This window comes from Vipera ursinii (assembly GCF_947247035.1).
Source record: "Vipera ursinii genome assembly, chromosome: 6".
Lineage (NCBI taxonomy): Eukaryota > Metazoa > Chordata > Lepidosauria > Squamata > Viperidae > Vipera > Vipera ursinii.
The window spans coordinates 73,923,512-73,939,596 of record NC_139515.1 but is presented as its reverse complement, the minus strand read 5'-3'; the positions used below and the strand labels follow the sequence as shown (position 1 = coordinate 73,939,596).

General features: G+C 38.0%; 1 protein-coding gene across 1 annotated transcript in view; it reads right to left on the bottom strand.

Moving 5' to 3' along the window:
• TMTC1 (transmembrane O-mannosyltransferase targeting cadherins 1) overlaps nt 1–16,085 on the bottom strand; it is a 154,263-nt gene that overhangs the window by 89,600 nt on the left and 48,578 nt on the right. Inside the window, exons 6-8 of the mRNA XM_083365190.1 lie at nt 6,595–6,676; nt 5,964–6,067; nt 87–276 (exon numbers count right to left, since the gene is read on the bottom strand). Of these exons, the coding sequence (XP_083221316.1) occupies nt 87–276; nt 5,964–6,067; nt 6,595–6,676 (376 nt within the window). The remainder of the gene's footprint in view (nt 1–86; nt 277–5,963; nt 6,068–6,594; nt 6,677–16,085) is intronic.

Below are 16,085 nucleotides of genomic sequence, written 5' to 3'. Positions count from 1 at the left end.
TCTAACCAAAATCTTCCATAAAAAGAACATACAATATGTGTTTGAAACGCAAATGTAAACCTCAGTGTGGAGAAAAGTTTATTTACCTTAAATGCTACAAAACAATGTAGACAAAGGACAAACATCACAAATGCGAGGATCAGGGTAGCAAAATTCCTCAGATCCCAAATTGATTCAACCAGAGGAATACTCCCAACCTGCCAGTCATAGCACAGCGTAATCGGGGCTAGAAGAAGCCAGGCATTGAAGGCCAGGAGGTAGGAATAAGTAAGAAACCTGCAAAAACAAATACACAATTAAACAATCTGCATGTTTCTTCAGTGGAAGGCAGAAAGTTCAATAGGACCATGCAATACTTCAGATTCAGCCCCCCAAAACTGATTCCAAGTATGCACTACCTGATGGGGGGTGGAAGGGGAGGGAAGAGACACAAATGCTTTAAAATGTTGCAGAGAGATGCTGCAGATTGTCCCATCTTATGGCCACAATTGGGCCAGAACTTCCACCACTAAGCTAAGCAGTCATTAAGTGAGCCACAAATGATTTTACAATCTTTCTGCTGCAGTCATTAAGCAAATCACACAGTCATTAAGTGACTCCAGCTTCCCCCGTTAACTTTGCTTGTCAATGGAAAAGTCACAAATGACTACATGATCCCGGGATGCTGCAATCATCATAAATACATGCTGGTTACCAAGAACCCAAATAGTGATGGCATGACTGTTGGGACGCTGAAATGGTCATAAGCAGAAGGACCACTCATAAGTCACCACTTTCAACGATGTCTTAACTTTGAAGGGTTGCTAAATGAATGGTCACAAATCAAGGATTAACTGTATGTTCAAGATCCTGCATGTTCCAAAATCTTTAGGAGACTGGCTCCAAAGAATGCCTAGCCCTACTGTTCAGGTTCTAAGCACAAACTGACTGAGTTAATGTTAATCATGGGGTACTGGATCCGTCCCAATGCCTGCGTTCACATACTATGCTAAGTCAAGCACATGACAGCTTAGCACACTGTAGACCTACATCACATTGAGCTTCTTGGAGAAAATACAGGGTATGCGCATAAAGAAAGTGTGAAAACATATTATTCAGACATTATTTTTCTTTAAATTTAAAACTTAAGATATACAGTGATTTTAAAATACTTTTTTATAAAAATATTAGCCAACATAGGGATAAGAATCACCACAGGGGAGATCTCAGAGAAATAATAAACAATAGATACCACAATTACAATTACAATACAATCCAAAGCTATTCTAAGGTAATAGAAACCGTATATTTACACAGGGGGCCTCTTGCCCCATTCATACAGGACAGACAGGACAGTGGTGGGAGAGGCAATTCATCATGACACATGTGTATCTTGAGTTCTTCAGCAACCCAGGTCTTGGGTTCCTTCTTCCCATTCAGCACTGGAAATGGTGCCAGAGCACATAGATATTGGATGTTTTCCTTATGGGCTAGCTAGGCTACTTATGTTTTATATTAAAAACCAATTTCATATGGTGTGGTAATATAGTATATGCAAACTGAAGAGGAAGCAAAGATTGCAATGTTAATCCCAGCAACACACGGGAAACATTACAGGAACCAGGTAATCAGAGAAAGTCTCCTATGTAATTAAAACTTTTAAATATAGTTGAGACAGCGCTATATTATGTGAAGCCAGCAAGTGTCTGAGTTCTGCAAATGTTCTTATGTACTCATCATATAAATATAAAAACATGATATCCAGAGTTTCTCTTCTTTCCGTTGTTTGTGAAAAGTGATATTAGATTTGTTCAATACTTTATACATCTTCCCAGAAATTGTACTTAATAAAAACATGAAAAATATAGATATCAACTCAATGCCTTTTCATTGTTTTGTTGGGTCTTGGGACCTCTTAAATTCCTCTCATACCATCTGTCAACTTCTGTTGATTGACTTATTTCCCAGATTCTAAAACATTCATCACACGCTGTTCATAACTGTCTGGTTCACGTCTCAGCTCATCACAACAGGGAATTTCTTGGTTACATTACTTTTTTGCCAAATAATGAAAGTTCTTGTTAAATTTCAACAATTTAGAATTTATTTGCCAAACATTACAGTAGGAACCAAAGAAAGCTCATATTGATTCACTGCAAGCCTGTTTGAAAACTCATGAATTCTATTTGTGAACTACCTTCCTGTTTTAATTGTGGTGGATCAAAATCTAAGATTGTCTACAACAAGGGTACTAAACCGAGAGCCAGAGAACCAAGACCCTAAGAATTACTACATGAGGCTTTCCTTAGTGCCTCTTCCATTGCTTTGCAAAACATATTGAAGACTTGAAGCATATCTTCATGGCTAATGCATTTGGTATCACTGATATAAGCAACCTAAGGAAAAAAACACAATAAATTGAGGTCTGCTAAGGACACAGAGCTATAATTGGATATGGAAAATAACAAATGCATGTTTGAAAATGAATATCAAATCTGTATATACTCCCACCTGCCTCTGGACAAGAAACACACAAAAAACTAATTACTATAGAGAGAATAATATAGAGAAAAGGTTTATAATAGCTTCCAGCATAGGCTGTTTTCCTGGGATGAGCTACAGATACTTGAGAAATTTGACTGCTGGATTACATATTCCAGAGATGCAGGTCTAATCTAATTAGGCACTGCTTTTTTCTGTTTGTAAAAAGATAAGTCGTGCCTGGCTCTAGAGCATGGTGCTTATCTCCAGGTTTCTTGGCTGAGGGAGCCAGCAATTGTCTGAAGACACTTCTGTGGTCATGTGGCCAGCATGGCTATACGCTGAAGGCACACGGAACACTGTTACCTTCCCACCGGAGTGGTACCTATTAATCTACTCACATTTGCATCCTTTCAAGCTGCTAAGTGGGCAGAAGCTGAGGGAAGGACAGGAGCTCACCCCATTGCACAGAGCTTGGGTCTCGAACCCAGGCTGTCAGCTCTCCAGGTGACAAGCTCAGTATCTTTATTGGCTGGAAAACATTACCCCAATATTTCTAGAGCCTTTGAACAAATATCCTGATATCTGTACTGATAGAGACTCCAGGGAGTCCTCGACTTTCAATCATTCTTTTAGCGAACATTTATACAGCAGCACTGAAAAAGTAATGTAGCATCAGTTCTTACATTTACAACCATCGCAAAATCCCATTGTGTCATGATCAAAATTTCAGCTCTTGGCAATGGGCAATGCATCAAGCAATCAGCCATTGTTTACTTAACAACTGTAGCAAAAAAAAGATCATAAAATCAAGTTTGACTCACTTAACAATTATGGAAATTATGGCCCCAACTGTGGTCCCAGAAGGGACGCACAAAGGACACACAAAAATGAAAAAAAGAGGTAACAATTGTAACCACTTGAAAAAAGACATGTATTAGAATGCTTTGATTTCAGAAATGTTTTTAAAGAAAAGCTTAGTGTTTTAAAATGGGTGAAAAAAGGTACCGGTATTTTTTCCCCTTTAAGGTAAAGGAAACTGAAAGAATACAGTGAATTTTGTTAATATAAATGATGATAGTTTATAAAGATTATTAAGCATAATATTATTTCAAGAATGGAAATGGTTAAATTGATTATTCAAAGAGAAGAATATACAATATTTATGTTTTTTTATTTGGTTATCACTTCTGGATTTTGTGCCTGTGATTAAAAAAAATGAAACTTTGACTTTGGTTATGCTGATTAGATAAGATTTGTTATAGAAATGGCTAGTTATATCCTAGTGTATAAAAGTAAAAACTTGGGGCTGTAATGTTGTTATCTTGTACTGTGCTAAAAAGAGTCAGAAGTCAATGCCTTTTTCTTTCTTCCCTTGTACTTCATATTTTCTTTCCCCTTTTCTTTTTTCTTCCCTTAATTTCCTATTTTTTTTTCTTCGTATTTTATACATTGATAAAACAATAAGAGCGTAAGATTAAAAAAAAGAGAGATCCTGTGTACATTACGGATCCCCTGCAAAAGGTTTGCTCTGCTTTGACACATCCCATCTGTGTGTTTGTGTGCCTATATGCAGATTAACAGAACAATATACCAGTGCAGATATACCCGCATCTACATACACGTACAGGAGAAGCTATGATGATTAACTTTTGCAAATGATTTATTTGACCAAGGCAAGTATGCCAGCAATACCAAGGAAGAGAAAGCTGGGTTATCTAAGCAGTGTCTCAACATAAACCAACTCAGCTAAGATAGAAAGACCATAAATAACAGAACTTGGTTACAATTGCAGCCACAGTGCTTTATAACCTTATTATAAAGTGCTTTATCAGACGCAGTTGATTTAGAGCCTATGCAAAAGATAAAGGCACCGCTGAGGAAAAAAGCTCTCAGTGTTAAGTAGCAAAGAATATTATTCTGACTGAAAGCCATTACAGTAGTCTTCCTGTGTTAGGTAGCGTTAAGATTCTGTTGGTTATCTAAGAAAGGAAACACGTGTATCTTTAAAAGGAGATATCAGGATAAACCTGTTCAGATCAGGTCAAAGAACTCAGAATACTGAAGGTTTGCATTGCAATGCCTTCTGTCCTCCAGATATGGGACTTCAATTGTATTCTTAGGATTAGCCTGGAAAAAGGCTTCCCCATGATCATTTTCACAGAGTGCAAATTTAAAACATGATAGCTTAGCTTGAATTTTCCTCTTCTTTCATAGAAATGCCTAATTTAAACAAAGGACCCAATAGGACCATCCCCTAAAACAGCCTTTTGAGAGGAATCCTAACAGGTATTTAACAAAACCAGCAGTTGCATGGTTTTAATGTGATGAATTATTACCTGGTGATAATACACTGGGCAATTTTCTGAAGCTGCAAGAGTTACCTGTGGTAATGGAACTTAAGCTACTACAAATTTGATTCAAAGAAAGAAAACAAAAGATAGGGAAAAGATCAGGGGAAAAAACCTCCAAAGATGTGTTGCTTCTTCTCAAGAGATCCAATTTCCAAAATCTCTTGGGTATTTTGACATACATTGCTTCCTCTTTTAAGTTTACAAATGCCTGCCCTAAATTTGGGGAAAAATTGTTTATGTTCTAGCTTCCTCCCTTGCTGCAGCAATCATAGCTTAACTGCCTTGCTGGCTTGCTCTGAAGAGGGCAAATAACTCTGCTTTTTATTCTCTGAATTCCATGGGGAGATGGTGGTGCACAATCCCACCAATATACAGCAAAGCATTTATTAAGCATTTATCCAAGCTGATAGTGCTTATATGTCTTGTATCACTTAGCAGGGACAGCACCCAGATGGTCTTTTCAAATCCTGGTAAATAAGCAGGATGGATCCTGATTAATATTTGGCTGGCCTTGAACATCAGATCTGTACTTTGCAAAGCTTACTTAATATTCTGCATAATCAAAGTCTTTGAACTAGGCTTCCCCCCCCCCATATTAAATTCTCCTGTGAATGAGAAAGTCCACTTTTCTAATAAATCTTTTTCTGAGGACATTGAGAATATGCTCTTAAAACACCATCAGGCTAAAAAGATTTGGGGATCTCTGATTTATATAAAACATCCAAGAATCCCCAAAATAAAGATTGATAAAATCAATAATGTGATATAGAGGATCACACAGCCCATTCTTGAAGGCTAAATTGGAATGAAACAAACAGATAATTGCAGTAGGAGCAGGTGGCTGATAATCACATTTAACACATTATGAAAATATACTAGTGTAATTATGAATTTCAAAGCATTCAAGATATATTTTGGAACTGGCACTAGTCACATGCAAAAGTCTCCAAACGTCACCTTTGGGAGAGTTCCTGAAATATTTACACTGAGATGATTTAATGGCAATGAGCTTAAACTCCTAGGAATAACAGAACTGCTGAGTTCATTTTAATATATCCACTTTTTGAGGAGAAAAGTGACAAGGCATATAGACTACATTTGGTTTACATTTGTTTTATATTGAAAAAGAAGTAAATCCCAATTGAGTACCTTGTAAGAAGATACGGTGAGAATGAAGCTGGATTGTCCTGCTCTGAAAAGGCTGGCATGGAACCTCCCATTATCCATAGGCGAAAATACATAAGTAGGATCCCCTTCAGATAAGAAGAGTAAATTCTTGGATTATTAGAGAGAAACCCAATTGTATATGGCCAGAAAACCTAAATCTATTACAACACTTCGTTGTTACTGGTTACCCCATTGCATCACCAGTGTCAAGTGATAAGCTATCATTCCAAACTTAAATGGCGATTCTTTATTATTTCCAAAATAGAAAAATGGGGGTGGGGTGGGGTGGAGAAGAGAATAATTTGAAGGTTGGTTAATCATTGAAAAACTGCCAAGTAATCTTACATATATTTTATTGGGTGAATTAATGAGCTGTTTCTAGAGTGGAGCAAAGTTTGATCAGCTAGCAAAAGGAACTTCTACCTGAGCTTCCGTTAATCAAAAAAGATTTGTGATGCTGAAAGTATCTTCATCTTAACCTGTTCTAATCAGCAAGTCTTTGACTTATGACAGTCCTGCTGAATTCGTTTATTCTTCACACTCAGGTACTAATAGAACATAATTCAACTGAAGACATTCAAGAAGAAAGAAAATGATTTATAGCAATACTTACATAGGTAAGTACCAAGGCAGCCCTCTTTAAAAAAGGTCTTGTGGAGTATAAGAATTTCTCCTTGTTACTCGCTGTCAGGTAACTAAAACACAGCAGAAGAAAAAGAAGATTATGATTTTTATAAGTTTCAGAATTCGTGGACATTAATACTTTGCTAATTTATTTATAAGAGTGGTTTTTCCACTGACGAATGTAAGATATTCACAGTTTAAAATAATGGCTCTCAGGCCAATATCAAGGAACATAAGTAGAAAAAAAAATAAGTAGGCTTCATTATCATAGCAACACATAAGACAATTCTCAAAGTATGAAGGAGTCAAACAGCAATTAGTAACAGCCAGATTGCTGAGTGCTTTTGCTTCTCACTTCTTAAGCATTCATAGTATATCTCTGAATCTTAGGCAGAACCAGCAGTCATATAAGTAATATCTATAGTTCAACAGTGCATATCACATGGGCTAGATTTATGTTTTCACTCAATAATTTGTATTTTATATTTTGATAAACTAATAAAAATATATTATAAAAAAATAATTGAAGTGTATTCTTCAGAAGGGCCAGAAGGCCCCAGAAGTGAGTAAACACTGTAAACTCCTTGGCCCTTTATGCCATATGCTCAATAAATAAATAATAATCCTGTTTCTTCAAAGTCTAACAAAGAATATCATAGGAAATACCATGGCTTGCAAAATTCTGATCTTTGTTGTTGAACTGGAGAAGAAATTATATGTGCACAAGACTCTATCAAGATCTGAGATGTTCCAGGTCAAGTCAGGAATGGATCGAGAATTCTTTGAAAGTGTTTGTATTCCCTTTGGCCACCGAATGGTTATGGGAGAGAACACCTTGGTCCAATGAACAACTGCCAAATGCTCATGACATGACGTATGGGGTAACCTAGCAATCAGACTGAAGCAATCCAGCATGATGTATAAAAAGAATGCTGGAAGGAAATAAAAAAAACAGTTCCATCTTCCACTCCATTAAAGTTCCTCTCAAACTGCACTGTCAGGGGACTTTCCATGTCCTTTTGTCACCTGGCCAATCCAAAGAAGAATCTCAAATATATGTGAGATTTGAATGACAGAGAAATAAAGAGAAAAAAATGTAATATGTTTATGTTTCTAAAATAAAGCTTTTAAATTTTACTGGTAGTCTCCTGGAATTATAAGGTAGCATACCGTGAATTTACTCTGATGCTGGACAAATGATTCCTGATTCTATAAAAACACTCAGATTCCTTTTCAATGAATCAATATTTAAGCATCATATTACAGTACATGTTTGCATTTGATCCTGGCATCTTTGTCAAGTATCTCATCAGACTGAAATGCTCTTAACGTACAAAATTCAAAAGTCTGCTTTTGTCAGGCAATCAATAGCTCCCATTTTAAGATTATTTCTAGCAAGTCTTACTATTTTGGTGCAGAATTATTAGAGGAATCAATCTGAACAGATCCTTCTCCACCATTTCTCCTCTGTGTGCTTTTTAAATGGGCACCCAAAATAAACTGTATTCTGTAAAACCTTACACATTTTTATGACTTAAGCAACCAGAATAATAATAGAGTTGAAAGTGGTCTTAGAGGTCTTCTAGTCCAACCCCCTGCTCAGGCAGGAAACTCTATACAGGGTTGGACAGACTGGCTGTCCAATCTCTTCTTAATAATTTCAAGTGTTGGAACACCCACAACTTCTGGAGACAAATTATTCCACTGGTTAATTGTCTCACTGTCAGGAAATTTCTCCTTAGTTCTAGGCTCCTTCTCTTACAACAGACATGTCAAACACAAGGCCCGGGGGCCAGATCCGGCCCGCGAAGTGGTTTCATGTGGCCCGTGAAGCCATCCTGGAAACAGTGAGGGAACGGCCCCCACTGCCTTGGCCCTGGCCCAGAGACCCTCCTTCTGCCAGAGACCCTCAGATCTGTCCCACTCCTGCCCAGGCCCCCATAGGCACCCTTGATGCCAATGATGTAGAGCTGGCCACGCCCACCCAGTAGGCCATACACACTCTAGTCACGCCCACCCAGTAGGCCACGCCCACCCTGGCCATACCCACCCGGCCCCCTGAGGGCAACTGCAATGCTGATGTGGCCACTGAAATTGAGTTTGACACCCCTGTCTTACAAGAACTAATTCCAGCAAGGACTACTCTATCCTATCAGAATTGCAGGTGGAAAAAGAAGAAAGTAGTCCCAAAGGTGCTTTTTCATGAGCAACTGGACTTTCTTTTCTTTGAAGACATTTCGCTTCTCATCCAAAAAGCTTTTTCAGCTCTGAGTGGATGGTGGGGAACGGAAGGATTTATACTCCTGGCAGACAGCTGGTCATTTGCATTCTTTTAGAGAGTCTTTGAGACCAACTGGAGGCTTATCTGTGTCATCTGTGTCATATAAATCCTTCCATTCCCCACCATCCAGTCAGAGCTGAAGAAGCTTCTTGGACGAGAATAAAACGTCTTCAAAGAAAAAACAAGAAAGTCTAGTTGCCTCATGAAAAAGCACCTTTGGGATAAGTATGACCTGGAATGACTGAGAATCTCCATAGACATTGAACAAAGTGAATGAGAAACATTGCAAAATGTTCTCCCCCGTCAATGGCATCATTTATTCTAGTTGAGAATGTACCATGAAATGCTCTCTGTCACTTCTGTCAAACTTGTCCCCTTTTAAAGCACCAGGTAGCTCCTTAAGTTCTCTACAGATACATGAGAGGGGGATACAACCTTGCAATCTCTGCCCTACAGATTTTGCAATCTGCAAATAAATACCTTGGGTGTTTCCAGAAACCCAGCCTAGCGTCCTGGTTACTTTGAATGGCATATTTACTAGGTGAAGCTCACTATCTCCTTGAAAATGTAAGTATTTTCTATGAATCAGGCACTTGAAGCAGAGATCAAGTGTGGCAGATGATTGTCTCTCTGAAGAGGAAATTACATCAGGCCTTCACTAACCTGGAGCATCCACATGGAAATCCAGTGTCTTAAGATTTAGTGAGTCAATCCCTGGCATGATCCACACGAGCACTGCTGCTTTCTTACTGCCGTCTCCTCAGTAGCAACCAGAGGAAGTCTTTTGAAAATCCTTCTCAGAAATCTCGGACTTTCAAAAAATGCAGCAACTGAACTTGTTAAAAATCTCCACTGGGGCCAATGGATGTTTGGTAATAAAAGTAATTGTGTGTGAGGTAGAGAGTTAGACTGGAATCTAGGTAGCAGGTAAAGAAGGCTGGGAAAGTATTTCCCCTTATAGCTTGCTCTGAGTCTCTTTCATGGAAAAAAGTAGGATGTGTTGCACAAGCGTTTGTGATAGGCAGGCAAGATACCGCATCTGTGTCAGGTAGATTTACGTCATACTATACACACAAAAGGGACGCGGTGGCTCAGTGGGTTAGGACTCCGAGCTTGTCGATCTGAAGGTCGGCAGTTTGGCGGGTCGAATCCCGAGTGCCGCGTAACAGAGTGAGCACCTGTTACTCGTCCCAGCTTCTGCCAACCTAGCAGTTCGAAAGCACGTAAAAATGCAAGTAGAAAAATAGGGACCACTACGGTGGGAAGGTAACAGCGTTCCGTGCGCCTTTGGTGTCTAGTCATGCTGGCCACATGACCACAGAGACGTCCTCAGACAAGCGCTGGCTCTTCGGCTTTGAAACAGAGATGAGCACCAGCCCCTAGAGTTGGAAACGACTAGCACGCATGTGCGGGGGAACCTTTACCTTTACCTTTTACACACAAAGAATCCTGGTCGTCTTGTATTTTACCTGTATTTTGGCTTTCTCTCTGACATCTAGTCTCTAGTACTGAAACCTAGGCTGCTCCCCATACAGGTAATCCTTGAATTACAACTGTTCATTTAGTGATTGCTAGAAGTTACAATGACACGGAAAATAGCGATTTATGACCATTTTTCAGTGTTACAACCTTTGCATCATCCCCATGTGATCATGTGGTCAAAATTCAGATGCTTTCCAATTTGTTCAAACTTATGAACATTGCAGCGTCCCAGAGTCATGTGATCCTCTTTCGCAACCTTCTGACAGGCAAAGTCAATGGGGAAGCCAGATTCACTTAACAACCAGGTTAATAAATTATCAACTGTTAAATTGATTCACTTAACAACTTTGGCAAGAAATGTCATAAAATGGGGCAAAACTCACTTAACAAATGTCTCACTTAACAACAGAAATTTTGGGTTCAACTGAGGTTGTAAGTCAAGGACTACTGTAGCTGTATTTTAGTATCTCTAATTCACAGCTAATTCACAGATAAGCATTGCAAAAATATTTAATTGGTCTTCATAACAACATGGTAAGTACTTCTACGATGTACTGTTTTAAGTCGAGGACTACCTATAACTGATTTCATGGGTTTCCAAAAGCAGCAAACTGGCCAAATTATATCTTCAGTTCATTCTTTGAAGCCGGAACCTGAACTCCTACTTCAAATTCCTGTCTGCTCTGGTCTTTATAAGCCAGAATTTGTGAACATGGTAACTAGAGATAGTTGGCAAACAAGCCAAATAAAAAAGATCAAAGCTTAACAATGGTTAAACTAGACAACACCAGCTTGGTAGGATGTTAAGTCATCACAGCCTTGAATTCTAACACAAGAAACAGAGCAAAATACAATCTCTATCTACAACTTTATGTACAACTAATCCAAGCTGATCAAAAGGCAAAAAAAAATTTCATTTTCAAAAGGGGGATAAAAGATGGGCTGTTTTATCATCTATTTATAATCTGATATCTGTTAAGACAACGAGGCCACAAGGTAAGTGCTACATTCAGAAAGTTATGAAAAGCAATATAAGTAATCAACATTCTGGGGGAATCCTGGGGCTTCAAGAAAAATATAATGGTTGAGAGATATCCATTCTCTATTTACGTGATACTGAGAGAAAGAGAAAGCAACAGAGATGCCACAACACTGAAGATTCTGGAATCTATATGTAATTTTGGAAACATAAAGGTACAGAATTTTGCATGGTATACGAGACTCTGAACTTTCAGAAAGAGACTTCTAAGAGTGAGAAAAAGATCTTAAAATGTCACCAAATCAGCAAGAGCAGTGCTCTGCAAAAGGAGGATAGTACTGTTCACATGGTCCAAATAATAGTTTTTTGAATAAACAATAATTTGATAGGCTTGCACAACACAGCAAACCATAAACCATGGAATAAGTAATACAGCAAGATAAAAACAATAGTCTCATGTGTGAACCTAACCAGGATGAAATTGTGGGAGTCTACAAAACAACTTAGATCTGATTTTCACAATCAGGCTTTATTGCGAGATTTGAGAATTTTCACAGGAGTATTAATTTAATTTGATGCCATGGGGTTTTGTGGGGGGAAAGGGTTGTTTTGTCACCTCAAGCTCAAAGAAAAATAGTGTGAATATTTTTAATAGCTTATTTTGAGCAAGTTATTTTTCAGGAGCAATTTTGAAAAGTGTTTCTGATTTTTATTTTAAAATAAAATATGATTTCTACTCTTTGACTAATATGCAAAGCATGATGTAGTTATCTTTCAGTTTTCACATTTGTCCACATTTTGTGATACACATGAAATATTTACAGAAAGAAAAATATTCATTATGTATTTGCAAGGAATGAAATTTTGAAAAAAGAGTAAGATTGGGAGTTATATGTCCCTACTTTTCAGTATATCATAAACATGCATATACTGCACAATTTGATGTGTTGACTCTGAATTCTATTATCACGAGAAAGAAAAAAGAAATCTTAATAGCCACTAAAATTATATAAAAGTATCTCATAACATTCTCTTACCTGGGAGTAAATGCCATTAAACTTAATGAGCCTTGGTTTTGAATTCTATTATGCTATAATTCTAAGTTAAAAAGCCCCAAGTGTGTTTGCCTTTACTTATAATGAAATTCCAGTTATTTATAGCTACTTGTGTACAGTCTTCCATACAAATCTATTCCAGAGTGGTTAACAATAAAAAACATTCCATAAATGAATTCATAATGAAATATACCAGGTACGCACATATAAATGGCTTGGAAAACATTGCAAAATTAACTTAAGCAACTTTTCTCCACTTGGAACTAAGCAGAAAAAAAATTATTTCCATTTTTATTAAAAATGATGTTAAGATACCATTACTTTCCACCTCATTCCTCACCAGTGTTCAACTCTGAAGAGATATGTGGTTTTATTTTACCCACACATACTAGATGAGTTCACAAATCATGCTATGCCTGTTCATATTACCCATGCTTTATTAAATAAACCAAAATTGGCTGAGTTTGCAAAGCAAGTCACATTATAAATCATGATTTACAAGCCATAGTGGCTTGGGTCACAGAATACTAAACTCCAAACCAAACACACTAAATTATGGTTCATGTGTTTGTAAATCAAGCCATGCTATTTGGTTTCTGAATTACAAGCAGAACACAAAGACTCCAGCTACATTAGCACATTAATAAGGAGCAGACCAAGGGAATTCAAGATGGCTAAACCACACTCTGTTTGTGGTTTAGCAAGAAGCATGAAGCCATCTGTTAGAGTTGAATGATATGTGCAAACGAGGTTATTATTACTTGTTCAATGCACCATGTTTAATCTGGGATTAGCAATATATGTGAAGTGAGCAGTGTGGTGGCCTGGTGGTAAAGACTCTCACCTCCCACTCAGAAGCTTGAGAATTCAATCCTAGGTAGCAGCAGATGTTTCTCTCTTAGGGTGCAAACAAAAAAATATCTGCTACGAACTCCATGTGGTGTCAGGAAGGGCATCTGGCCAGTAAGCTCTCAACTTCCACCAGTTGCCGGATTCTACCCCAAATTAAGGGATTACAGTCATAAAAAGGGAGCAATATATGTTAAGTAGACTTGGATGTCATATTCAGCCACAACTAGTTAATGTGCACTGTTCTCTAAAGCAGGGCTCTCCAGCCTTGGTAAGTGTAAAATTTGTATACTTCAACTCCCAGAATTAGCCAGCCACAAGTCTTAAAGTTGCCAAGGTTGGAGACCCTGCTATAAAGAAGAAATCCATGTCATTTCTCTTGGACCAGCAACATCCTACTGTAGACTGTAGCCATTAAACAAATGGCTCTGGTTATCCAGAGCTATGCTACCAGAAGTTTTACCTATCCATAATTGGTAAATAAAGAGCATGCTACAGTAAACTTTTAGGTATCCATAGGTTTTGGTGCATGATTCTGTTTGGAGGCCAACTTTTGGACAGTTTTGTGTATTTTATACACATACAAAAAGGCAGGTAGAATTTTTCATATAATTCATGTGTTGCCTGAAAAAGAACTCCAGGAATAATTATAGCCACCTGTATAATCTACTTAGATTTCCAACTTCTGCATGAATCTGAATTCAATCATTTAAGTTTCAAGGTGTCAGGCTCTTCTTATCTATTTAAAACTGGAAATAATTCCTTTTTCAAGCACAATTTTTATGGAATCTCTGTAGCAAGATTAAAAAGAAAGGCTCAAGGCTACAATAATTATAACAATTGAACTATTTCCTATCAACAACCAGCATTTCATAATATACATTATGGCAGAATTGTTTCATTTTCTTTTATTACTGAATTTTTGTGAACTGCAAACCCGTAGGTGATGAACACGCTTTCAGGGGCTATTTATAAGACCATCTCTTGAATCCTGATCAGTCTGGGGACAAACCAGAAAAAGACAATACAGGACTAGACTGTATTTCTTTTATTGAGATCCAAGCATATTCAGATTAAGAAATAGCAATTATTTTTGCTTTTGTTAATACAACAAAAAACATTTCTGGGGACACAGGAATGTTTATAAGTCTTAACTTACAAACTACAATTTTAACAATGCTCCAGTTCTTCATAGGTTTACATCAAGGGTGTTCATGATGCCTGAACAGTGTGCCTTGGCTGTTAAACTTACAATGATACTTTACTGGAATTGCAAGGTATTCTAAATTTTCTTCTTTAATTCCCATAAAATGTGTATTAAAAATCAGGAAATCTCATAAGATAACCTTGATGATGGGCTTAAATAAGTCCATCATATTCTCATAGTGAAATGCCTTTCAGCTCCCTCATAATTTCCCAAGGTCAACTTTAGATTTTACCTACACCAAAGAATTCTGAGTGCAAAGGGCAAGTAGAAAGACAATTTCAACAGCCTTTATTCCAGCTACACTTGAGTTTAATTTTAGATGATGCACCGGTCCAAAGTCAGTACAAGCCAAAATAGTATTATTAAGTGACGGAAAACAATTCAACACCATTTCTACATACACAGAAGCTGTTCAGTCTTGTCCATCGCTACAACCTACCCATAGCAGACCATTGGCAGACCTATCTGTGAATGGGAACCAACTGTATCCCACCCTAAATATTTATTTGGTACCTTTAAAAAAATGGGATAACCTAGTGTGTTTCTCAACCTTGGCAACTTTAAGATGTGTGGACTTCAGCTCCCAGAATTGCCTCTCCCAGTCTACATATCTTAAAGTTGCGACAGTTGAGAAACACCGGGTTTAAAAAAAGAGTGTGATTAGATGTGGCATGAAGAGAGGCTTATGCTATCATCCCCTTCTTACTCTGTATCACCCCTGAACCTGTGAAAATTGAAAAGAGAGAGTAAATGCTCAGCAAAGCCCCTACTGTACATCCCAGGGTCACAAGGAGCTCTGAATCCAGCTGCTAGAAAGAAAGTTAATCTAAATTTCACCCTGTCTTCCTGGTTCATAGAAGACATCTAGCCGGGTGTCATGGTTCCAATAGATGAGACCAGTAAAAGCAGAACTCCAAGGCAAGAGGTCTCCTTAAAGAACATATTTATTGGCTACAAAATATCGGCAGAGTCAAAAGTGAAACCATGTCTGGAGTTCCCTCCCAAGTGTTACATGTTACAAAGTTGAACTTCCCACACTAGCACTATGTAATTATCCACGTTCCCCAATAGAATACTTCGGCGGACTTTCTAACAGAAGGCTCAGCCCGCCAAAAGTCAGGCAGCAATGACCTTGGTTCCCACGGGACAATTTATTGTTTAGTCTAACCTTAAAACTATTCATCCCCCCTCGCATTACTGTGGCAACCGAAAACGAAGCAAAAGTGGCTTCAGCCAAGATCGTTGCAGTGTTGACACCGGGGGCAGGGTGGGTGTGGGTTGCAGTTTGTCTCAAAACAATTCTCAAGCTGTCTGGTCTTCATCTCCCACTACTGAGTATGATTTCATATTTCCCTGTCATTTTATTCCTGTCTTTAATTCATTTAATTTTCTGGTTGCCAACCACCCATTAAGTAGCCTCCTTGAAGAAGCCAAAACTTTGATAAAAATGAAGATTCTGCCTCTGTCCACAAATTATTTGATCATGTCAACATCCACAGCTGAATAATGATCTGTGCCAAATCCCATTAGAGAAACAGCACCTTTTTTCTTTTTGTGCAGGAAACAAAAAGCGCCTAATCTACCCTCGGCATTCACAGGATTTCTCACACCAGTGTGAAAGACACCC